We start from the raw sequence: 27,566 nt of genomic DNA on the forward strand, positions 1-27,566 counted from the left end.
AGTGACTTTTTAATTTTGCACCCCTTGTTATTTATTTTATTTTATTTTTATTGTTTCCATTCTTCTACCCTTGTCCGTAGAATGTTTCTGCATGAATGTTTCTTATCAAATTAGGGGATACAGGGTGAGTTATAATAATTGCAAAATTACAACTGCGTTTCTCAGTAAGAGTCGTACTTTGTTATATATACGTGTGTATGGTATGTTGAATGGTTACAATCTTTTCAAATTATCTGACTCTAATATTTCATTCTCAAACCAAATCTTATACTATTTCTTATATTCTATTCATTTATTTGTTCTGCAGGAAGATTTGGTACTTTCCCTTGGATGATACCGATCGTAGAAACATCCGAAACACAGATATTCACGAAAGAAACGTAGTTTACATTGATGAAGATTTCGTGCTTTGGCAATAATCTCGCATCGAACCATGCATAACGCATCACTTTTTTCCAAAAACTGGCGCTTTGCAATTCATTGCGCATCAAGATACACTGCAGGAATCTCCGCTAAAACAATTTCAAATAATTTTCACATTTTTTAAACTCATTCATCTGACATAAAATTATAGACAAATAATGACAACGTAACGTCAATATATACTGGAAAAAATTCGTTTAGGAATCTCCTACAGAGATGGGAATATGAATAAAATTGAGTTTTGAACGCAGGACGCAACATGTAGAAGCCGTAACCCTAACCACTGTGCCTCCATTTCGTCTGAGGATATCGCGCTGTAAGAAACACACAATACTTCGAAAACCTTCGAAAATTTTGAACGTCGTTTTTCCAAAAACGGTCGCGTATCTACGGTTGGTTGGTTGTTTGGGGAAGGAGACCAGACAGCGAAGTCATCGGTCTCATCGGATTAGGGAAGGATGGGGAAGGAAGTCGGCCGTGCCCTTTGAAAGGAACCATCCCGGCATTCGCCTGGAGCGATTTAGGGAAATCACGGAAAACCTAAATCAGGATGGCCGGACGCGGGATTGAACCTTCGTCCTGCCGAATTCGAGTGAGTATCTTCGGACAAGCCGAGACACGTGTTCGCTTAATGTGACCCCTCTCCCACAGACCGAAGTTTCTGGGAAACCGGGTTATGGCACTTGCCGTGTTCTCTTCATCAGCTTTGAGACGCTATTGTTGTTCCTCCATTGCAATCATCTACACACGAGTTTCAAATCAGCCAATTCTTCATCAGTACCACTCTTCACGCACAACTAACACTGTCGATAAACGATCGCAAGGCAGAAATGAGCAGCACTGAATCGAAGCTTCAGGACAAAGATCAAAGTGTGCGTTACTGTTGGCTGAGTGAATGGAGCAAATTTATTTCCAAACAAGACACACATTGCATACCGTTGACAACTGAAATTTTTTGCAGATAAAGAGTGAAACGGGGTTAGAAATGAAATGCAATTATTCTGTAATGAGCCGCTGGAGACCAAGGCGCTCAGATAACAAAATAGCCGGCCGGAGTGGCCGTGCGGTTCTAGGCGCTACAGTCTGGAACCGCGTGACCGCTACGGTCGCAGGTTCGAATCCTGCCTCGGACATTGATGTGTGTGATGTCCTTAGGTTAGTTAGGTTTAAGTAGTTCTAAGTTCTAGGGGACTGATGACCACAGCAGTTAAGTCCAATAGAGCTCAGAGCCATTTTTGATAACAAAATACTCAGAAACTGCCCCTGAACTAAGAAATTTTGTCGGAAAAGTTCAGTTTCACCCTCTATGTCGCGACAGGCAGCAATATTAAACCCTGAAATACAGAGCAGCAAGTATTGTAGTCGATCTAGTACTAGCTCAGAGAATCATTTAGAATGTGTAGTTTCAAATTCAAATTGAGTATTACGCATTGTTTATACAGTGTGACGTTTAGATGCAACACGGAAATGTCGTCATTTAATAGTCCACTGCAATGGTTTAATCAATTACGTCAATTAACGTCAAAATTTCTATCAATACGAACGACCTACGGCATATCTCTGTTGCCGCGACGAGCAGCCGCGTGGGAGGCTCCCTCATCTGTATGGATACGGACAGCACAAGCAAAAGTATGCAGTATTCGATCCGTGAGGTTCGCCAAGTAGCCTGGAGGAAGTCCATTGTTTCCAAAGTTAAGACCGTCCTCAAGCTGTTTCACTACCGAAACTTTTAGTGCTTAGTTTTTGGAAAAAAATTTTGTATTTCAGTTTTGTGGCCGAACATCATTCCTGTCCTCACACTCAGCAGTTATCTTAAGTTAAGGTACAGAGCATATATTTGGCGGTGACCGCCAACTTTTTTTCAGACAGCGCGCGGGATGTACAGCCAGATAGCATCGCACGGTGAAACGCAGTCATATCTATCTGCTATAACAAAATGCTTATCTGACAAGTGACACCAAAGCAGCACTTCTAGTTGTTATTTGCTACAAATACCATTCGTAAGTGGCTCTACGTTTAATGCAGAACATACAAAACATTCTGATGTGAAGCAGTGCATACGGCGTACGAACGTCAAGAATAAGACATATTCTCCATTTATTACCGTTTCCTTGACGTCCTAGAAATAATGGTCATCGAACAGACACAGTTTCTTTTATTTTATTTCATATCTTCTGAAGCCATTTTAGTTTTCACTACTGGGATATTTATCGTTGAAGTTAGAAGGCTCTAAGTTTTGAATACATATTTTTCGTCCGCACATGTTATTTTTAGAGTGAGTCAGTGTGGGTCTAATAGCTTTCTCTTCTACTGGGGAAATACAGAAAATATATTTCTGCACAACATAAAAAAATCGGAAAACCAATAAGTGCAGCTTATTATCGAGAACGAAACATTCGTACTTTCTGCACTGGCACAGAAGAAATAGTGGAGGTAATTAGTTATCCAGATCATACATACTAGCATGATACTCATCGTCAGAATAATACTGCGTGACCTTCATTTTCTACAACCAATAATTTGCCCTGTGGATGTCAATAAATGACGATTAAAAATTAATCTATAAATAAAAAATGTGTGGCTTGTAAACTGCATGTGTTACTACAAATATATCTCATAAGACACAAATCAAATTTTTCTCATTAATAAATCACTACCGGACACGAAGGAAGTGTTAATTGGAAGCAGAAGTTGAACTGACCAAGGTCTGAGCCCAACGGCTGTACCTAGACCGTCAAGGCATTATCCTACTTGATTTCTGAGACGCAAAATTGAACTGTTTGGTAGCCAAAACCAGCTTTTTTATACGTTATAATGCTAGTAACATGCAAATTATGTATTGCAACAACGACTATTCTTGAAAAAATAATAGGTACAACGAATTATTATCGCTTAGACATTACTAATGGCATATTACAGCATGAAAAACGTACATCACGCGTGAACGAATAATTTGTCGATCGACGAAACGTCTTTACGGCTCCCGTCTTCTGGGTTGACTTAAGTACCCACTGCTTGCCATTTTCTTCATTTATCGTAAATTTTAGAGACGTGGAGTCACTGTCACTTCAATTTTTCAGTTAATACCTGAACAGTCTGGAATTACTCATAACTGTCTTTAAAATTACGTAGGTAGCTCATACTAGTTACATTCATTACGTCCTCATCAATCAAAATTCCGTTTACAAAATTACTGTGAAAATTTAATGCCGGTATCATCGCCACAGATCCGACCCATAGCACGATTCTGTTATCGACGTTAATTTACGTAAAATGAATCGACCAACGACGTATAGAATTGCACAAAGATAAACAGTATTTCTACCTGCAAATAACTATGGCATGGAATAGGTACTGAGACGTTGAAATCGGTCTACAATAGCACCGCGCAAATCCAGTTATAGTAAATAACAAAACAGGCGAAAACATGGCGCCCTGACCTCTCAGCCAATCAGCGATTACATCACCAGTGCCCACTGTATATACTGGTTCCCTATACTCTGGTTTTTTGTGCGCCATCTGTCTGTAAATCGTATAAACTTTGTTCTGTGTGTTGCTGTATTTGAAGTGTTTGTCTATCGCTTTTTCTGAGGCGGAAATTGACGACTTGCACAACATTTGACTAAACTAGTGTCGAAAACTGCCTAAAAACCACACTCGGTCTAGCTGGTGTACCAGGCAACCATAGTTAATCCGCCACATAACGAGCTTCCCTCCCCATCTCGCAAGGTACTTTTTTTAGGACCTCCATTCTATCCCCATAACCCGACCTTACGCTTCCCAGAAATGCTTTCTTCGTCGGGCTTCTATGCCACAGTTGTTTTCTTCCAATTTTTGAGACTCGTCTTCTCCTAGAAAAAATTTAAACCTCTCTTCCAGAAAAAAATAAAGCTTCTCAAAGTGTTTAATGCCTTCCTCAAAACAGTTAAAACTCATCTTCAGGAAAATTAACCTGTATCAGGAAGAGGACTAAATTCTGATTTAGGAAAAAACGAAAACTTCTCTGCGAAAAAAATCTTGTCTTCGAGACACATGAGCAGGTCTCGATAGACCACTGAGTTTATAAATTACTTGCTTTTAAGAGCTGCAGTAAATACTGGTTTCCGTAGAAAATGGTGCATGACTTCTTGATTCCTTTCAGCATTATCTGTACGTCGTGTGATTTTCCGTACACATTGAAAAGTCACCTTGTGTATAAACAAAAAATACATACGCAAAACAACATATCAGGAGCATTACACTTGACACATACCTGCATAAAATGGTGGTGGGGGGGGGGGGGGGGGGGAGCAATCATATTAAAGCCTGGAACAAAATGCAGACAGCTGGGGGTAACCTAGTTAAAGATTTCAGAATGTGTGTTTTCAGGTCATGCTGGATGCTTTTGGTATAATTAGAGTGTCACTTTTTGACAAGTTCATCATCTCTTGAGCGTGCTTAGCCGATGACAGTCAGTTTCTCACACGTATTTTACGCATTTGCTCTACTCATAACAGCTATTCCACGGTTACAATGAATAACCATCTGTTTAATTTCGCTCCCAGCCATATTGAATTATTTGGTACCTATTACAGACGAAGCAGGAACAAATAAACGTCCTGGGATCTGGATGGCAGCTATAATTATTAATATCTGTGCAACCGGTCTTCCCTACAATGCTGTAAATTTTTCCATTAATCAGCCCAATAACTTCCACAGAATGTGATTATTCTGGCGCTTCATTGTTTTTCAGTGTTTTGTACCACACTTCAAAGTGTCGCAAACAAACGACATCCATCACAGCTTCTTTCATCTATTGCTAGGCACCTCTTTGTGTCAACCTGCCTCATTTTTCGTAACACACACACACTCGCTCTCAACCGATTGCCTTAGTAGTACTAATAATATAAATTTCAAACATACATAGGTACCAAATAATATGTAAAATGTTTACACTGAATCAAATAATGATAGTGTGCATTTTACTGTAATGACTGATATGCATTTTTCAAAGCGAGGTCTCGTAGGATTACCAAGTTGTAATCGTTCGCATCTCTTTTAAACACTGTACATTCAATATGGTGTGGACATATAATCAAAGGCATATGTAATCTTGTTCTTGATCTAAATTTCCCTCTTTTTTTAAAAGAAAATGTATTTTTGCTCTTAGTCGCTTCTTTAAAAAAATGCCTTTTCCGTTTGAACTAGATAGCATTTAACATTACAAGCCTCTGCAACATTTTTAAAATATGTCTTTTAGTCATATGGTATATAGTACAAGCAACGTGCGCACCTGTCGATGAGGGTACCATAACGTTATGTGTGCTTCGAGTCGAGCTCGAACGATCTATTTCTGTATTCAGAAGGACATATTTCCGTCCGAATTTAGAGCTCACCTGCGAAGAAAGTCTAGTTCGAAGGGTCTCAAAGTCATCTGCCAGATACAGTTTCGTCACTGCAACAGTGTAACATAACGAGAACACAGCAAATAATGTTTCAGCAGCCGAAGTCACTATCACGCAACGCAGTTATCAGTTCCAATCCTGATGTTGAAAAAAATTTTCAGCGACTTTGAAGAGCAAAGGAACGAGATGAGTTTGTAAAAATTTCATGATCATCAGACTTTACAATAATGTCATGGATTAAATTTAAAACGTGTCAGTCTTATCTCTTGGACTGACATGTCTTGCCACACTGCTAGTGGCAATTCGTTGTTCAGATGAGGAGAAGGCGTTGGTGACATTCGTGAGACTACGTATTGGTGCAGCATTTCACCCTCTCCCTTCTCTCGTGTAGTCAAACAACAACTCGAGTACGATATTACGCTACTCACGCAAAACTCAAACGTCAGTGTCGCCACTCAGTTTCACAAGTGTTATATTGCATATGCCTACCGCCAGTATGGCCCGTAGTTTAAATGGTTGCAACCGATAATGAGCTAACGTTACAGAATTTATTAATCACAGCTGCCAAATCATAACTAAGTGTGTTTTCAAGAACACATCAACTTATTTCTACACCTTTTTGGTGCAAGTTGCCTGGGAACCGACAAAAAAAAATTTCTGAACTTTCTATGAATAAAAACTTATTGTGATAAATTTCAGATCTGTAAAGTCTAACAAAAACATAAATTTTCAAAAAATAATTTTTTATAAAAATACTGCCGATAAATGTGCCGAGGTGTAACACACCTTGCAAACATTTCACACGTAGCTAAAGTGAATGGGAAAATCAGGTTGCAAAGTTCATTTTCATTGATCTGTTATGACCGAGGTTGTTAGTGGCAGATGAATACCGACGTTTTCCCGACTCATTTTAGTGAAATCCATAGAAGACTAAATATGCGTTACAGGCATAAACATTGTCTTCTTAAAGTAAAAGTCAAACAGAACTCCGCCGGCCGGAGTGGCCGAGCTGTTCCAGGCGCTACAGTCTGGAACCGCGAGACCGCTGCGGTCGCAGGTTCGAATCCTGCCTCGGGCATGGATGTGTGTGATGTCCTTAGGTTAGTTAGGTTTAAGTAGTTCTAAGTTCTAGGGGACTGATGACCCCAGAAGTTAAGTCCCGTAGTGCTCAGAGCCATTTGAACCATTTGAACAGAACTCCACATACAGCGTTTTACAACTCGTATTACTCTCCATCAGAAGACTATGGAAAGAAGGCACGATTAAGTTCTATGTCTCGATTCATTCAACACTTTATCAGTCACTCATCACACGATAACTTCCAGGCCTTGATTGCTATTTTTGAGCACCCAGGCGTCACTCATTTCTACTCTCCGTAAACGCTAGAAGGCTAGTAATGGATGATCATAGCAAAATTGCTGAGGGAATAAATAATGCTGTGAGGATGTACTCTGTCAATACAGGAGGCTGAAAAAAAAACACCACGAGAAATGCATGCTAGAAAAGAAATGCAGATGCTAGCCCAGCCATCAGGTAGCGCTATTGTACACTGAAGAGCCAAAGAAAGTGGTACACCTGCCTGATATCGTGTTGGGCCCCCGCGAGCTCGCAGAAGTGCCGCAACACGACGTGGCATGGACTCAACTAATGTCTGAAATAGTGCTGGAGGGAACTGGCACCATGAATCCCGCGGGACTGTCCAGAAATTCATAAGAGAACTGAGGGGTAGAGATCTCTTCTGAATAGCACGTTGCAAGGCATTCGAGATATGCTCAATAATATTCATGTCTGAGGACTTTGGTGGCTGGAGGAAGTGTATCAACACACAAGAGTGTTCCTGGAGTCACTCTGTAAAGATTATGGATGTGTGGGGTGTAGCATTGTCCTGCTGTAATTGATCTAGTCCATCGGAATGCACAATGGAAATGAATGGATGCAGATGATCAGACAGGATGCTTACGTCTGTGTCACCTGTCAGAGCCGTATATAGAGGTATTAGGGGACTCATATCACTCCAACTGCACATGCCCCACACCATTACAAAGCCTCCGTCAGCTTGAACAGTCCTTTGGTGATATGCAAGATCCATGGACTCATGAGGTTGTCTCCATACCCGTACATGTCCATCTGCTCCATGCAATTTGAAACGAGACACGTCCGATCAGGCAACATGTTTCCAGTCATCAACAGTCCAATCTCGGTGTTGACGGGCCCAGGTGAGCTTTGTGTTGTACAGTCATCAAGGGTACACGAGTGGGCCTTCGGCTCCGAAAGTCCATATCGATGATTTTTCGTTGAAGGGTTCGCACGTTGACACTTGTTGATGGCCCAGCAATGAAATCTGCAGCAATTTGTGGAATGGTTGTACTTCTGCTACGTTGAGCGATTCTCTTCAGTCATCATTTGTCTTGCAGTGATGTCGGAGATTTGATGTTTCACCGGATTCCTGATATTCATGGTACACTTGTGAAATGGTCTTACGGAAAAATTCCCACTTCATCGTTGCTTCTAGAGATGATTGTAATGTTGTCACAAGAAAAAGCTACCTTTTTACTCGACATACCGACCTTATGGCCTAAGGCAGAAGTAACGCTGTATACGACCATCATTTCCATTCACTCCTTCTCCCTTCGTGAATCGCACTTAGGAAGACCGATTGTCGTTAAGGCTCTATGTTGGTTTTATGTATCTGATTTTATTTCCGTGGTTATAACGCAAGATGTGCGCAGGAGGAAATACATATGATGAGCATCTACATAACGCTGTCACATTTATTTACGCGCTGCTCTTTCTCAGCTAGTTCGTTATACATACACGAAGAATTTTAGAATAATACTATATATGTTAGCTTAATACAATGTTAAATAACAACGTGAAGTTAACTAATTCACACAACCAAGCTTTTAATTACGTACATGTGACGTTTCGTAATGATTCGTACGTTGTTTGTGAAGTACTTTATACTCAAATAATTGCAAACATGTTTCCAAAAGTAATCCATTTATATGCCATATCTAGAGAGCGCATGGAACACACAAAGACAGACACGCACAGATATTGAATGTGTGATCTTCCAGTAACATATATTACTATCGTGTAAAAACGTTCTAGAATGAAAAACGTGTTTTATTATTCATATATGTAAAATACGGTAAGTATCGTTTAAGACGTATGATTTAACCACCTTTAACTTCCTAGGGACATTTGTTGGACAATGTCATTATTAATCATGGATACTCTATAAGTTCTTATTCTTTACTGAATGCATATTTTGTTCAAAATCTGATCGATTAGTACACTCTTATATTCCCGAACGGAATGTCACTGTTTCTTCTTCTTATTGCTATATGTGTGCTTTTGGAATGTTGAAATCAGACTTTTCTAGGTTTTCTGGTGGAGTTTCTAATTTGATGAAGACATTGTTTATACAGAAATAACTGTTGTCCAGACTGGTTCTGACAGTCTTGTTCTCTTCCCCATGACAAATGTTTGCCAATGAGTCTCGGGAAACCCACGCAATATGCACTGAAGCGACGAAGAAACTGGTATGGGTATGCGTATCCAAATACAGAGATATGCAAACAAGCAAAATACGGCAACGCCTATGTAAAACAACAAGCGTGTGGCTCAGTTATTAGAACGGTTTCTGCTGCTACAGTGGCAGGTTATAAAGATTTAAGTGAGTTTGAACTTGGTGTTATAGTCGGCGCACGCATGATGGCACACAGCATCTCCGAGGTAGTGATGAAGTGGGGATTTTCCCGTACGACCATTTCACGAGCGTAGTGTGAATATCTGGAGTCCGGAAAAAACATCAAATTTCCGATATCGCTGCGGTTGGAAGAAGGTCCTGCAAGAACAGGACCAATGACGATTGAAGAGAATCGTTCAACGTGACAGAAGTGCAAATCTCCCGCAAATTGAAGCAGATTCCAATTCTGGACCATCAACAAGTGTCAACCTGCGAACCATACAACGAAACATCATCGATATGGCCCATCGGAGCCGAAGGTTCTCTCGTGTATCCTTGATGACTGCACGACACACAGCTTTACGCCTCGCCTGGGCGGATCAACACCAACACTGGACCGTTGACGACGGGAAATATGTTGTCTGGTCGGACGAGTCTCGTTTCAAATTGTATCTCGTGGAGACACTTGTACGGTTATGGAGACAACCTCATAAATCTATGGACTGCATGTCAGCAGGGTATTGTTCAAGCTGGTGGAGACTGTGTGGTGGTGTCGGACGTGTACAGCTGGAGTGATATTGGTCCCCTGATGCGTCTAGATACGACTGTGATAGGTGACACGTACATAAGCATCCTGTCTGATCACCTTCATCCATTCATGTCAATTGTGCATTCCGAGGCACTTGGGAAATTTCAGAAGGACAATCAACACCCCAAATGTCCATAATTGGTACAGAGTGGCTCCAGGAATACTCCTCTGAGCTTAAATACTTCAGCTGGCTGCCAGACTTCCCAGACATCAACATTATTGAGCATATCTGGAATGCCTTGCAACGTGCTGTTCAGAAGAGATCTCCACCCCCTCGTACTTTTACGGATTTATGGACAGCCCTGCAGGATTCATGGTGTCAGTTGTCTCCAGCACTACTTCAGACACTAGTCGAGTCCATGCCATATCGTGCTGAGGTCCTTCTGCGTCCTCGCGGGGGCCCTACACGACATTAGGCGGTGTGCCAGTTTCTTTGGCTCTTCAGTGCATATGTAATCCATTCAAGAACATTTCATAAAAATACAGACACTAAAGATGCCAGCCTATCGGAGCGAAGAGCAGTTTGCAACCAGGTGCTGCACTCTGACAGCTCAAGTAGTGCGTCTTTCAACTTACCGCAAAATGAAGGAGATGAACTAGAATTTTAACAGCATTTTCATCGCAGGCTGATCCGGGCATATGAAATCGTAATATCACAAATCTGTCACATAAATAACCTCTTTTCTGGAGCCATAAACGGCATAATTTCATTTGAGAAAAATATATCGCAGGTTAATAAGGTTACGAATACAAATTAGTTTCTAAAATTTACTATCACCTCAAAATTATGTGCCAGGCCGGGACCCGACCCGGGATCTTGCCTTTCGTCGACACCGCTACTACTGTATTATTCCGGGATTTATTCTTGACGTTAACAAGAAGATCAAATGAAATCGGATCCGAAAAGTCTGTCAGAGAGGTATGAAGCATTTATTATTCACGGCATAAAAATTATATACTTGTCACAATTTATACTAAAAAAAATTGCCCGAGGCGAGCAACTCTGGCTTCCATGCATCCCCCTTGAGTTTGCGTTCCATACTTCGTCGTACGTTGTGACAACTTCTTTTGTGTTCCGTATTCGGTTGTATCTATTTTGGATATGTTTCCTCAGGACATCAACATTGGTTCGGGAAATTGAATACATCAAGGGTTTTAAATATCCCCAAACGAAAAAGATCCATTAGATTCAAAGGTGGTGACCTGACCAGCCATGCAATGGATTCTCATCGCCCCTCCATCAATCTACCTGTTCGGAAACTGATTGTTGAGATACTGACGGACTGTGCGTGCAAAGTAAGGTGGAGCAACTCCGTGCATAAGCCACGTTCTTGGACAGCGTTCATAAGTACATCATTAAGTAGATGAAGTAACACGTGTCTGAGATGTTTCAGACACTTTTTTCCAGTAAGACGTTGCGGAAATACACTATCTGATCAAAAGTATCCGGACACCTGGCTGAAAATGACTTGCAAGTTCGTGGCGCCCTCCATCGGTAATGCTGGAATTCAGTATGGTGTTGGCCCACCCTTAGCCTTGATGACAGCTTCCACTCTCGCAGGCAAACGTTCAATCGGGTGCCGGAATGTTTCTTGGGGAATGGCAGCCCATCCTTCACGGAGTGCTTCATTGAGGAGAGGTATCGACGTCGGTCGGTGAGGCCTGGCACGAATTCGGCGTTCCAAAACATCCGAAAGGTGTTGTATAGGATTCAGGTCAAGACTCTGTGCAGGCCAGTCTTTTACAGGGATCTCATTGTCGTGTAACCACTCCGCTACAGGCTGTGCATTATGAACAGGTGGTCGATCGTGTTTAAAGATGCAATCGCAATCCCCGAATTGCTTTTCAACGTCGGTCGTTATGGCCGAGCGGTTCTAGACGCTTCAGTCTGGAACTACGCAACCGCTACGGTCGCAGGTTCGAATCCTGCCTCACGCATGGATGTGTGTGATGTCCTTAGGTTTGTTAGGTTTAAGTAGTTCTAAGTTCTAGGGGACTGATGACCACAGTAGTTAAGTCCAATAGTGCTCAGAGCCGTTTTGAACCAAGCGAGGCGTCGTTTTGGCATTTACCCACGTGATGTGTGGCTTATGAGCAGACGCTCGACCATGAAATCCAAGTTTTCTCACCTCCCGCCTAACTGTCATTGTACTTGCAGTGGATCCTGATGCAGTTTGGAATTCCTGTGTGATGGTCTGGATAGATGTCTGCCTATTACATATTACGACCTTCTTCAACTGTCGGCGGTCTCTGTCAGTCAACAGACGAGGTCAACCCGTACGCTTTTGTGCTCCATGTGTCCCTTCACGTTTCCACTTCACTATCATACTGGAAACAGTGGACCTAGGGATGTTTAGTAGTGTGGAAATCTCGCGTTCAGAGGTGTGGCACAAGTGACACCCAATCACCTGACCTCGTTCGAAGTCCGTGAGTTCCGCGGTTTGCCCCATTCTGCTGTCTCACGTTGTCTAATGACTACGGAGGTCGCTGATATGGATTACCTGGCAGTAGGTGGCAGAACAATGCACCTAACATGAAAAACATATGATCACATGGTGTAGGTAGGGGCTATTGAGATGATCATGAATAATTGGATTCCAGACCTTGAGGTTGAACTTCCGTTAACGTCTGTCCGTCGCATTTCATGAGGGTTTTTTCATACACCCATATGTGAGTGTTGTGATAAATGAAGGTCCCATCACGTTAAAAGTCATCCTCATAAGTGAATAAGCTACCTGGTAAGAAACACAACAGACTCCCCTAACGTGCGTCGACATATATTCAATCTTTGCCGAATGTCTGCCTCATGTAATCTTTGCACCCACTGCAGATGATACGAGTACAGAAGATTTTTACGCTGAATGTTCCAAATCGTTAAGTGTATAACGCCTTCCCGTCTCGCAGTTCCCTTTGTACTAGTTGATGGAATTTCACAGTACGAAGAACCGTTCTTCAAGCTTACGCTTCTGTTCATCCCGAGGTCTCCCACCATTTGGAACTGTATTTCCGAATGATCCCATCTCTCGTAAGTGTTGGTGGAGTCGTATAGACATTCCTGCTCAAGGAAAGTACCACCAAGGGTAAAGTTCTGCACAATGTTGACTGACTGCGTCTGAATTGCCATCTGCTAGGTCGTACGTTTAGTGCATAAACACTTTATAGAAACATCCAGAACCGCAATATTCACTTTTTACTTAAATGGTTGTAGCATATATCCCTATTTATTCCTCTTTAGTTGTCCTTTACCTTGTTTACGCCCGCCGAGCGAGATGGCGCAGTGCTTAGCGCACTGGACTCCCATTCGGGAGGATGACGGTTCAAACCAACGTCCAGCCATCCTGATTTAGGTTTTCCGTGATTTCCCTAAATCGCTCTAGGCAAATGGTTCCTTTGAGAAGGCACGGACGACTTCCTTCCCCGTCCTTCCCTAATCCGATGACACCGATGACCTCGCTGTTTGGTCTCTTGCCCCAAACAACCCTACCCTTGTTTATGTCTGCTTTCTGAAATACCTACCAACCCGCTGCTCATCTTGAGTCGCCCCTTCTCCCTCTCTCCCCTCCCCTACCCTCAAGCCTCCATTAGCAGTATTTTGGATATACCTTACACTCTGTAGTCCGTTTCCTTTTAATTACCCTGACTGATACTGAGATTTTCGTCTTGGTGAATCCTCTGGCTGATACTTTTATTGATTAACGCAACCTTCGATTCCAGAGTGAACTACAATCTGTTGGTGGCTACGGGTATCTGTACGTTGGGAGTTAGTATGTTAAAAAATTTTATGTAGTTTAGTTCAGGTTTAATAAAATGGTCTGGGCTTTTTTCCACCAGCATATGGAATTTGTAAGAATTTTTATGGATAACACATGTGACTGATTTGCTCCTTTTGTTGCTTAATATAGTCTCCGTTCTGAATCTTAACGATTCGTAATCAACATTCTGCATAATGTTGCGTTTTTGTTCCAAGTTTTAACAAGTTTGTTCTCACAACTGTTACGTTTAGACTGTTTTATATTCCTCTCAGGCTTTTAGGACTGCATATAACTGAGTATACTTAACACACCTGTGTTAATTATTGTCGTCTTGGTTTATTTTATTGCTTAACATTTTGGGCAGTTCGCAAAGGTGCTTGTTCTATGGTCTCTTATCTTCTTGTCATTCCCTTTTACCAATCCCTTCTATTGGCTCCTTCCACGCAGGCGGTGGCACTAACAGCCTGAGAGGACAATAAAGCAGTCTATACTTAACAGTTGTGAGAACAAACCTGTTAGAACTTGGGAGAAAAATACACCATTGTGCAGTATGTTGATCATGAACCATTAACATTCAGAACGGAGAATATAGTAAGCAACGCAATGGGCAAATCAGTCACATGTGTCATTCTTAAAAATTCTTACAAAAGCCATATGCTGGTAAAAAGAGCCCAGACTATTTTATTAAACTGGTAATTACAAGGAAACGGACCACAGAATATAAGGTACATCCAAAATACTGCTAATGGTGGGTTGAGGGTAGGGGAGGGGAGAGACAGGGGGAGGCAGCAAGATAAGCAGGGGGTTGGTACATGATTGAGAAAGCACAGAGATAAACAAGGTAAAGGACAACTAAAGAGGAATAAATAGGGATATATGCTACCAACCATTTAAGTAAAAAGTGAATCTTGCAGCTTTGGCTGTTTCTATACCGAAATGGTTATGCACTAAACGTACGATACCGCAGATGGCAATTCAGACGCAGCAAGTCAATTTCGTGCTGAACTTTACCCTTGGTGGTACTTTCCTTATGCAAGAATGTCTGTACGACTCCACCAGCATTTACGAGAGATGGGTTCATTCGAGAATGGAGTTCCAGATGGGATGAACAAATGCCTGAGCTCGAAGAACGGTTCTTCGTACTGTGAAATTCCGTCTACTTGTACAACGAGAACTGCGAGAAGGGAAGTCGTTAATGACTTCACGATTTGGAACATTCTGCGTGAAAATCTTCTGTACCCGTATCATCTGCTGTTGGTGCAAGGATTAAATGAGGCAGACATTCAGCCAGGAACAACTTTCTGTCAACGCAGGTTACATGAGTGTGCTGTGTTTCTTATCGGGTAGCTTATTCACTGATGAGGATGACTTTTAACGTGATGGGACCTTCAATTATCATAACAGTCACATGTGGGAGTATGAAAACCCTCGTGAAGTGCGACGGACAGACGTTAAGGGAATTCAGCCTCAACGTCTGGCGGTGACTTATTCATGACCATCTCAATGGCTCCTACCTGTTTCCGTAACATCTTACCAGAAAAAATTATCTGTACTTTCCCAGACACGTGCCACACATTTCCTCCTCCACTCCAACGTTTTCCACTCTTCCTCCATACCTCCCTGTTTTTCCTGGATCTGTTCCATTCCTTGCCTCTCACTAGGATGGCCACTAACCTTTGGATTTAAGTCTTCATATTTTTTACGTGTCTGAAACTACTACTTTATTGTTTGATTATATACATACATCAAGTTGTTTTGTGCCTCTATGTGTCCTAACATTTAGTGCCGTTTGGTGCAGCGTAAGAGACAGTCTAGCGTTTTAATTTCTGTCTTTACTTATGAAGTGTCGTTGAAAATGGTTCAAAACGGTTCAAATGGCTCTGAGCACTATGGGACTTAACATCTGAGGTCATCAGTCTCCTAGAACTTAGGAATAACTTAAGGACATCACACACATCCATGCCCGAGGCAGGATTCGAACCTGCGACCGTAGCAGTAGCGCGGTTCCGGACTGAAGCGCCTAGAACCGCTCGGCCACCGTGGCCGGCTTGAAAATTGTTTATAGTCTTATATATTCTTAGGTCTGTTTCTGGTTAAGAATCTGATGAATGTGATATATCGTGATAGGTGATGATGATTTTTCTGTTTCATTCTACTTTGGTTTCTTTCAACACTATTTTATGGTTCATAGTGAACGGTGTCACGTCTCGCTATAGCATACGACTTTTGTTTGTATACTCAGTACGTGGCGGTGTTTCTGCTTACTGTTCGTTGGTACTAAGTGCCTGCTGTTTTGGGAAAATTTTAAAGAGCTTAAGTGTGGTAACTGGCATGTACTTTTATTGTCTTAATTGGCAGTTGTAATGAAGACATTATGTACATCCTGTTATTCCATCCTGATATGGTACCCCCTATCCGAGGTATCCTTGCGGCCAGAGGAAGTAGACTATCAGTTCTGTTTTTGTTCTGTCATTGTTCATGATTAAATTTGACTTTGTTATACTCTCCATGAGGCACTGCCTTATCGTAGCACTGTCCGTGTGGGCAGGAGAGTTTGTTTGCTCCAAGGAAGCTGAGAGCTATATCGGTGGTAGCGTAGCTACTGGCAGGTCCAACCTAGCTGGGCAGGTCTCAGCATAGGAGCCAGACAAAGTGTGCCTCACAATGACCCATCTTATATCCTATATATCCTATTCCCTACCCTCTCCTTAGTTACCATTCCTTTTCTTTCTCTAATTACCTTAGCACACCACTGCCTTGTGGATGGTCTCGGGAGGGATGAAGTCTAAGGGAGAAAACCCTGAAAGAAAATCTGGAGTGGGGCCCCAAAGGCGGTTGGAAGGCATACTACGTCCCCTTTCGGCATCTCCTGCAACCGAAGTGATACCAGACGTATTGGCTTGCCTTTCCTCTGGATATTATCATTTAGGTCGAGAGGGAGACCGTGATGATTGGGCAACTCACGTGTCTTCAAATTTATCGCTCAGGCTTGAAGCATCCTGGAGAGGACACTTCAGTGACGTCCAAGGACTTCGGCACAACACGGGAAGAGGCACTTACCGGTTATAAGCTCTGTCTGATTGGCGTAAGACTCTAGTGCCAAGGGCCACTTCCGACGGTGGGAGAGATCATTGCATCTCATTGGAGAGCTACCGCCCGCCTCAAGATGGGAAGCCCCCAGCCAATAAGGTGCTGTCCCGCCACTATCCGCCTGCTTCACGGGTTGTGTGGAGCTTAGAAGTAATCTTCGGCAAGCGAGTTGATATAGTACACCTACTAAAGACCAAAATGAAATAATAAAGAAATCATTATTTCGTATTGCCACCTGGAATGTTAGGACCATGTGTCCAAGGTACATTGACGATGCCCAAGAGGTTGATTTCACCCGTAAGACTGCCGTAATTGACAGAGAGCTCCGTCGTCTGTTGACATCGCGGGACTGCAGGAGACGAGGCTTCCAGACGCGGGCTCCATCAGGGAGGATAATTACACATTCTTCTGTCAGGGGAAGTCTCAAGACGAGCCAAGATTTCATGGCGTAGGATTTGCTGCTAAAAACACCCTCCAGGACTGTAGTGTGCCACCATCCGGTGGAACAGAGCGAATTATTGCTTTAGAAATATGCTCCTCAAGCGGCACTGTCAACATCCTAAATGTGTACGCTCCCACCTTATCATCCAGCATGGAAGAGAAGGATCTGTTTTATGATTTACTCAGCGACAGAATACCCAAGGTACCTATCACGGAGACACTGTATATTCTAGGGGACTTTACTGCTAGAGTTGGATCAGATAATGGCATATGGCCGAATTGCCTGGGACATCATGGGGTGGGAAAAATGAATGAAAATGGCCAGAGACTGCTTGAAGTTTGCTGTTTTTATGGACTCTGCATTGCAAACACATATTTCCAGCTTAAGGATCAGCAGAAGGTGTCCTGGAGACACCCTCGCTCTCGTCACTGGCTTCAACTTGACTTAGTCATAGCTAGGCGTACTGGTCTCAAAAATGTGCTAGTGACACGAAGTTATCATAGTGCTGATTGCAACACTGACCACGCCCTGGTGGAGTGCACATTGAGGCTCACTCCTAAGAAATGTCACCACGCTAAACCGAGAGATCATCCCCGTATCAACACAGATCATGTTCATGACACACAAAGAAAGCAGGATTTTGCCAGTAATTTTGAAAGTGCTTTCCCAGGAAACGTGCAAGCAGAAAGGAATGTTGATAAGAAATGGGCAAAAACTCTCGGGTGTAATCTGCAACTCAGCAGTATTGGCCTATGGAATAAAAGGAAAAAGAAATAAGGACTGGTACGAGCAAAATTTGGAAGAAATGAAACCAGTCACTGAGGCTAAACGGAAAGCCCTGCTTGCTTACAAAAGAAACCCAAATGAAAGAACTCGAGATGACCTACGAAAATCAAAGAACAGGGCATAACAAACATCCAGGAATGCGCAAATAACTACTGGCTGAATTTATGTGCAGGTATACAGAAAGCAGCCGATTCTGGGGATGCTAAGGCAATGTACGATAGCATTAAGAAAGCAATCGGACCAACTGTCAGAAAAACAGCTCCTCAGAAGTCCAAGACGAGTGAAGTCATTACTGATGAAGGCAAACAAATGGAACGCTGGGTTGAACACTACCTCGAGTTGTATGCAGCCGAGAATGAAGTTAGCAGGGATGCATGTGACGCCATCAAACAAATGCCAGTTATGGAAGAACTAGATGCAATGCCTACTATGGAAGCACTCAGAAGAGAAATTGATTCTCTTGCAAACGGAGAGGCCCCAGGTGAAGATGGGATCCCTGCAGAAGTTATTAAGCATAACAAGTCTGTTCTTCTCAAGCAGTTATATTCACTTATCACAACCAGCTGGGAAGAAGGTTATGTCCCGATGAGTATGCGGAATTCGAGGATAGTTACTCTGTATAAACAGAAAGGGAAAGAAGTGACTGTAACAATTACCGAGGTATTTCATTACTAAGTGTAGCCGGGAAAGCTTATGCAGGAGTCATCCTAATGCGATTACAAATCTTAGCTTCCAGAATCTACCCAGAATCTCAGTGTGGCTTCAGGCCTGGCCAATCAACCGTAGATATGATCTTCTACTTAAGACAGCTACAAGAGAAATGTCGTGAGCAGCAGGGGCCACTTTATATTGCTTTCATTCACCTTGTTAAAGCGTTTGATTTAGTGAGCAGAAATGGGCTTTTCAAACTGTTGCAGAAGATTGGATGCCCACCTAAACTACCACAAATAATTGTCTCTTTCCTTGAGAAAACACAAGCAACAATCTGCTTCAACGGTAAAACATCAGAAGCATTCCCTGTTAATAGCGGTGTGAAACAGGGGTGTGTGTTAGCTCCTACATTATTTCGGATTTTCTTTTCCCTTCTGCTCAGATTTGCCTTTGAACACTGTGAGGAGGGAGTGTATCTAAATACGAGATCTGATGGAAATCTTTTCAACATTGCTCGCCTCAAGGCCAAGACCAAAGTAAATACAGTTGTTATCCGTGACTTGTTATATGCGGACGATGCACCTCTAGTAGCGAACACAGAAGATGAGCTGCAGTATATAATCAACAAATTATCACATGCCTGTGAAAAATTTGGCCTACTCATCAGCCTTCAAAAACCTAAGATCATGGCGCAGAGCACTACCAACCTTCCATCCATCAGCATTGATGGCAATCCTCTCCAGGTAGTTGATGACTTTACCTACTTGGGATCCACAATATGTAGCAACTTGTCCATGGACACTGAAATTGCCAACAGAATCGCAAAGGCATCATCTGTCATGGCTAGACTGAAAAACAGAGTATGGAACAACTGACTGCTTACCATAAAAACTAAATTAAAAGTCTACAACGCTTGTGTTATAAGCACCCTTCTCTATAGCTGTGAGAGATGGACAACTCTTCCTAAGCATGAATTTCGACTCAACAGCTTCCATCTCCGCTGTCTCCGGAAGATCCTTCAGATCTCTTGGAGAGGCAGAGTACCCAACACCGAAGTCTTTCATTGTGCAAGCACAACCATTATCTTTGCACTCCTGAGTCATCGACGTCTAAGATGGTTGGGACATATCAGGCGCGAGAACTTCAGGAGGGTGTGAGGCCAGTGGGATGACCGCATCTTCGTTTCATGGATATCTGTAAGAGAGACGTGACCAAGACCAGAATCAATCCAAGTCGCTGGGAAAGCATTGCAGATGACCGTGTCAAGTGGCGAGTAACTGTGCGCAACGGCTCTCAGAGGATGAACGCACACAGGAACAAATCAGGAAGAGGACAAAGCGAGGAGACAGAGCGGCTTCTGTTCGAAGTCCCTTAAATTTCACATGTCGAAACTGCAGTAGGGACTGCCACTCTTGAGTGGGGCTTTTTAGCCACAGCAGACGCCGCAGACTCTGAACCAAGCATGTTACACCATCATCCCTCAAGGATGGACGGATGCCATTATTGGTTATACGTATTTGTAAAATCTTAACTTTTTACACGCCATTTCGGAAAACATTGTTTTGTGCGACTGGTACGTATACCCTGATACGACACGTTCTGTATCTTGTTATACACTGAGATGACAAAATAGCGATATGCACATATACAGATGGCGGTAGTATCGTGCATACAAGTTATAAAAGGGCAGTGCATTGGCGGAGCTGTAGTTTGCACTCAGGAAATTCATGTGGATAGGTGTTCGAAGTGATCATGGCCGGAATGGTAGTTGGAGCTAGATGCATGGGACTTTCCATTTCGGAAATCGTTAGAGAACCATTATTCCGAGATACACCCGACAATGCAGCGGCTGACAGCCTTCACTTAACGACCGAGAGCAGAGGCACATGTATAGAATTGTCAGTTCTAACAGACAAACAACGGAGCGTGGAATAACAGCAGAAATCAATACCGGACGTACGACGAACGTATCCACTGAGACAGTACGGCGAAATTTTGCGTAAATTGGCTATGACAGCAGACATTTGACGCGATTGCCTTTGCTAACAGCACATTATTACCCGCTACACCTCTCCTGGGCTCGTTACCATATCGTTTCGACCCGAGATGATTGGAAAACTGTCAGATGTCCCGATTTCATTTGGCAAGACCTCTTGGTAGGGCTCCACTGAGGGGTAGACCGCGCGAAGCCATGGATCCAAGTTGTCAGCAAGGCACTGTGCAAGCTAGTGGTTGCTCCATGGTCGTGTGGGCTATGTTTACAAGGGATGGACTGGGTCCTCTGGTCTAGCTGAACCGATATTTGCTTGTGAATGGTTATGTTCGGCTACCTGGAGACCATTTGCAGCCCTTCACGGACTTCATGTTCCCGAACAACGATCGAATTTTTCTGGATGATAATGTACTCTATCACCGCGCCACAATTCTGGTTTGAAGAACATTTTGGATTCTACGAGCGAATGGTTTTGCAATCCAGAATGTCTGACATCAATTCCATCAAACGTTTATGGGACGTAATCGAGGGGTCAGTTCTTGCACAAAATTCTGCACCGGCAGCACTTTCGCAATTATGGGCTGCTATATAGGCAGCACGGTTCAGTATTTCTGCAGGGGACTTAGAACACTCAATAATTTTTGCAACAGTTTATTCGATATATGGTAATTCTAACTGTGTCTCGCAAGATGATTTGAAGACTGGTTCAGTTAACCAGAAACTAGGCAAATCAATTCAGTAAAAAGGGAATCGTGCAACTTCGACTATATCGAAACCGAACCGGTTAACACAAGTTGCTGTCCTGAAAATAATGTAGCATGCTGGAAATCCATAGTGCATTTCAGACACTGGATACACAAAACAAAATAAATGCCATGACCAACCGTAAACAAGAAAATGAATGAGAATACACATTTGATGGAAACTGCGCTATCAAGAGTCACAACAGGAAATTCCTTGGCATACCTCCGACCCACGTGCATTGGAACCTTTTGTAATGTTTTGATATCAAAAATAAATTCCTCTAGTTTCTCATACATGTATTTATACACACTGTACATTTATTTATTCCATGTAATTTTATTTCTTTAGTGGGCCATCCTTCTTCCGTTATTGATCCTCCATAAATTGCTAGAGAACATCTTAGGTTCAAATCTTATATTTGGTTCCTTCACGTTTGTACGTTCGGAAGTCTGGAATTCTTTGACATGTAGCATCTTGTTTTACAAATCTTGGAGCTTGAGATACTGTTGTTGAGAAAACTATGTTGAGCTGTCCGGTCGGGAAGCACGTCTTATTCTCACAGCTTCAGTTCTGCCAATACCTCTGTGTCCTGAGGCACACGTGGGTAGAGCAGTGAGTAAGAGCCTTATCCGCAAAAGTCACACACTTTTTTTAATTACTAGGTGTCAAAACAGTGGAAACTTTGCATCCGTGAGAAAGATTCATTTTGAGAAAGTTGGTTTCTGTTTTAGTTTTGTTCCGAGAGCATTCCTCTGAAAGGAAACACAATATCAGTATTTTGAATGCGTTCGAAAGTTATATTGAGGTAGAAGAGTTAAACGGGGCACCCTGCAAGCCAGAACTAAAATTGGACATGTTGTTATCGTTTTCAGTCCAGAGACTGGTTTGACGGGGCCGTCCCTGCTGTTCTATCCTGTGGAAGCCTTTTCAGCTCCGAGTAACTACTGCTACTTACTTCCTTCTGAATCTGCTTAGTGTATACACCTCTTGCCCCCCCCCCCCCCCCCCCCTTCTGCGATTTTTACCCTCCACGCTTCCCTCCAATACTAAATTAATGGTCCTTTGATGCTTCAGAATGTGTCCTACCAACCGATTCCTTCATCTAGTCAAGTTGGGCCACAAATTTCTCTTCTCCCCAATTATATTCAGTATCTCCTTATTAGTTACGTGGCCTACCCATCTAATCGTCAGCATTCTTCTGTAGTACCATGTTTCGAAAGCTTCTATTCTCTTCTTGTCTAAGCTATTTATCATCCATGCATAGCTGCACTCCATACCATTACTTCCAGAAAGGACTTCCTGACACTTAAATCTGTACTCGATGTTAACAAATCTCTCTTCTGCAGAAGCGCCTTCCTTGCCATAGCCAGTCTACGTTTCATATTCTCTCTACTTCGACCATCATCGGTTATTTTGCTTCCCAGATAGAAAAACTCATCTATTACTTTAAGTGTCTCATTTCCTAATCTAAGTCCCTCAGCATCACCTGATTTAATTCGACTACATTCTATTCCAGTGGACATAGTGGTGATAAAAGATATACGACTTTATGCGAGATAGCACGTTAATGGGATGTTGAGCCGCATCCAACCAAGTGCGGACTAGGCGGCAATACCTCGCCCTCCCTTATTCTGAATTATCCGCTCTAAAGCGGCACAACGCATTCTGTCCCACGCTGCAGTGCGATAATCTGCTCCTGTGGCAGGACGCAAACGGCCTCCGTCTTTCAGGAATGGTTCGCAGCCGGCCCGCCCGGTTTATGGAAACTAATACCCGTTCTTCAAGATAACACCAACCCTCTGTAGTCGGCACGGTATTATTGCGGTTTAATGACCCTGCATGTATCGCTATCGCCCGAACTTGATGTAAGCGCTTTATCCGGGGCCCGGCAGCACGTAAACATTGGCAGAAGAGATAACGATCCATTTTCCGCCGCCATATTCCTGGACTGCGTGCCGTGTTTCAGTGGACCAATGGCTTACGGGGACGTGCAGCATAGCGTCGTTACGAGCCAATTATTATTCGCGAGCTCTCTGTCTTGTGCTTGCTTTCCTTCTGCCATCCACTGCCAGCCATTCCACGCCCAAGCATTCCGTGGGTATTTATGTTAGCACTAGTAGTCCTGATTACATTGCCTGTCATATCTCTGTTGTTAATCGCAGCTGCTATAAAAAAAAACAGTCTTTAAAAGATGGAGAACAGCCTAAACGAGTAGCATAACCTTTCATTGCGTGCGCCGCCGTCTCTTGGGTTTCAGTGCCCCACCGAATGACAAACACTCTCATTAAGACAACGTCTCGCTGCCTACTCTTTGTTATTTTAAAGCCGCCCCACTCTTTTTAGCTTTCTCGCCCTCTGTACTTACAACACTGAAGTGAAATCTTTTCTCCTTTTATTAGCTTCCGCTTTGTAGACGTTCCTTCTTTTTATTTCCACCATTAATTTCTTTTCGTGCTCCTCCGACATCGTTATAGCCGCGCACTCCCAGAGGGCTTTGCACCACCAACACACCCCTCTTCGTCCCCTTCCGGCACCTCCCTTCCCTCTGTCCGGTACGGCGCACAGGGCTTTCGAATAACTGGTCAATAGTGACACCGCTTCTTGTGCCCATTGCAGAGTTCTGGGAGGACCACTTCCACTGCAAGTACCCCAACAGCTCGCTGACGCCGTACAACTCCAAGTACACGACGCCGTGCACCACCAAGGAGGTGCTGACTCGCAACAACACCGCCTTCGAGGATCAGCTACAGTTCGTCAGCGACGCTGTTATGGCCTTCGGATACGCCTTCCGGTAAGTACTGCGAGCGCTCAATAATTCATTACACAAAGGCCCACATTTAATCAATGTGCGGGCCCAATACGGTCAATTATATCTTTTCTCCAAAATACCGGGTGGTTGTAACTAAAGTGCAGATACTCCTAGAGGTCCGGTGTGGGCAGCGAAACTTGGTACATATTCGTTAACGCAAAACCGATTTAAGCTGGAAAAAGTTCCAATTTTGGCCATCAGGTGCATATCTGTGGCTGTGAATGTAAGAAAGACCTATATACACTACTGGCCATTAAAATTGCTGCACCAAGAAGAAATGCAGATGATAAACGAGTATTCATTGGACAAATATATTATACTAGAAATGATATGTGATTACATTTTCACGCAGTTACGATGCATAGATCCTGAGGAATCAGTACCCAGAACAACCACCTCTGGCAGTAATATCGCCCTTGATACGCCTGGGCATTGAGTCAAACACATCTTGGATGGCGTGTACAGGTACAGCTGCCCATGCAGCGTTAACACGATACCACAGTTCATCAGGAGTAGTGACTGGCGTATTGTGACGAGCCAGTTGCTCGGCCACCAATGACCAGACGTTTTCAATTGGTGAGATATCTGGAGAATGTGCTGGTCAGGGCAGCAGTCGAACATTTCCTGTATCCAGAAAAGTCCTTACTGGACTGAAACATGCGGTCGTGCATTATCCTGTTGAAATGTAGGGTTTCGCAGGGATCGAATGAAGGGTAGAGCCACGGGTCATAACACATCTTAAATGTAACGTCCACTGTTCAAAGTGCCATCAGTGCGAACAAGAGATGACAGACGTGTAACCAATGGCACCCCATACCATCACGCCGGGTGATACGCCAGTATGGCGATGACGAATACACGCGTTCACCGCGATGTCGCCAAACACGGGTGCGACCATCATGATGCTGTAAACAGAACGTGAATTCACCCAAAAAAAATGACGTTTTGCCATTCGTGCACCCAGGTTCGTCGTTGAGTACACCATCGCAGGCGCTCCTGTCTGTGATGCAGCGCCAAGGGTAACCGCAGCTATGGTCTCCGAGCTGATAGCCCATGCTGCTGCAAACGTCGTCGAACTGTTCGTGTAGATGGTTGTTGTCTTGCAAACGTCCCCATATGTTGACTCAGTGATCGAGAGGTGGCTGCACGATCCGTTACAGCCATGCGGATAAGATGTCTGTCATCTCGACTGCTAGTGATACGAGGCCGTTGGGATCCAGCACGGCGTTTCGTATTACCCTCCTGAACCCACCGATTCCATATTCTGCTAACAGTCATTGGATCTCGACCAACGCGAGCAGCAATGTCGCAATACGATAAACCGCAATCGCAATAGGCTACAATCCGACCTTTATCAAAGTCGGGAACGTGATGGTACGCATTTCTTCTCCTTACACGAGGCATCACAACAACGTTTCACCAGGCAACGCCGGTCAACTGGTGTTTGTGTATGAGAAATTGGTTGGAAACTTCCCTCATGTCAGCACGTTGTAGATGCCACCGGCGCCAACCTTGTGTGAATGCTCTGAAAAGCTAATCATTTGTATATGACAGCATCTTCTACCTGTCGGTTAAATTTCGTGTCTGTAGCACGTCTTCTTCGTGATGTAGCAGTTTTAATGGCCAGTAGTGTAAAAGTTTCTATGTATAATGGATTGTAACAGAACGTGTACACAAAGGTCAAACAAATGAGAAATATATAACGCTTATTTTGTTATTAATCGACGCTTTCGCAACTTGTTCAATATGAGCACCGGAGATGTAGACGAGATGCTGTTCAGAGCCAGATTTGTACCTCGTGGCCAAAATTGGAATTGATTGTTGTCCATCGTAAATCGGATCCACATTAGGATACGGTATATACCAAGTTTCGCAGCCATACTATAATTACAGGCCACAGTGGACCTCCTTGACTAGCTACATCTCAATTACAACCGCTGTGTAAATGAAGAAGTTCTATGAAATGTTATTGGCGCGCAACATATTCGTCAGGTCTAGCGAGTATGACAACCACATCGTACAGAAACACTTACTGTGCAGACGCGGATAAGCAGGCTTCAACAGATTAATGATTTTATACATTGCTGAGGCGCCGGCAAAGGCACGAGAAGGACTGTGATTTGTAACCAACGCAACCTTGCACCGGCACCGAAACGGAAGATAAGACAGGGAAGGCCGAAAAACTGAATTCGGTCTTCCGGAGTTGTTTCAACGCGGAAGATCGTAACACTGTCCCTCCTTTCAATCGTCGTACGAACATTGAAATAGCAGATATTGAGATAACCGATCGCGGGATGGAAAAGCAGCTACAATGGCTTAGTAATGGAAATGCTTCACGACCATATGAGATACCTACAAAATCCTATAAAGATTATGCTCCCCTTCTAGCAGTAATTTATCGTAGAACGCTTGAGCAACGAAAGGTACCTAACGACCGGAAAAACGCGCATGTCATTCCCGTTTTTAAGAAAGGCCGTAAGTCAGTCCAATACAATTATAGACCTATATCGTTGACGTCAATCTGGTGTCTGTTGTAGAATTATGGAACACGTTTTATGCTCAAGAATTAAGGTAACTAAATCGACAGATGTGAGGGTAACATCCGGAGTACCACAGGGAACTCTGATAGGTCCGTTGCTGTTTGCGATATATGTAAATGATCTAGTAGAAAGCGTCGGATGCTTTTTAAGGCTATTCGCAGATGATACAGTTGTCTGTACCAAAGTAGCAACGCCAGAAGATAGTAAAAATTTGCAGAACGAATTGCAGAGAACTGATGGATGGTGCAGACTCTGGCAGTTGACCCTGAACGTAAATAAATGTAACATATTGCGCATACATAAAAAAAAATCCACTACTGTACAGCAACACTGTTGATGACAAACAGAGGCTTACCGACAATCATTCTTCCCACGCACTATTCTAAAGTGGAACAGGTTTGGAGGGATCAGATCACTGGTACCGAAAGTACCCTCTGCCACACACCAGTAGGTGGCTTGTGGAGTATGATGTATATGTAGATGTAGATGGTTGCCGCCTATACATATGGAGAGAACAGAAACCCTTAATGCCAACCAGGTGGACAGATAACTTACAACTGGCACCAAGGTAAATTTTTATTTTCGATGCGTAAGTTAAAAATTCGCTCCAAGTTACTGTTGCTATTCATGTATTCTTGTGGATCTGGATAAATTATTTTGGAACATCTTGTA

General features: G+C 43.2%; 1 protein-coding gene across 1 annotated transcript in view; it reads left to right on the forward strand.

Annotated features, from left to right (window-relative positions):
* LOC124606783 (metabotropic glutamate receptor 4-like) overlaps positions 1-27,566 on the forward strand; it is a gene marked incomplete at its 3' end in the record, with an annotated part of 1,427,722 nt that overhangs the window by 1,140,937 nt on the left and 259,219 nt on the right. Inside the window, exon 6 of the mRNA XM_047138846.1 lies at positions 24,162-24,336. Coding sequence (XP_046994802.1) covers positions 24,162-24,336 — 175 coding nt within the window. The remainder of the gene's footprint in view (positions 1-24,161; positions 24,337-27,566) is intronic.

The sequence above is a fragment of the Schistocerca americana genome, chromosome 3 (genome assembly GCF_021461395.2).
Source record: "Schistocerca americana isolate TAMUIC-IGC-003095 chromosome 3, iqSchAmer2.1, whole genome shotgun sequence".
NCBI classification, from domain to species: domain Eukaryota; kingdom Metazoa; phylum Arthropoda; class Insecta; order Orthoptera; family Acrididae; genus Schistocerca; species Schistocerca americana.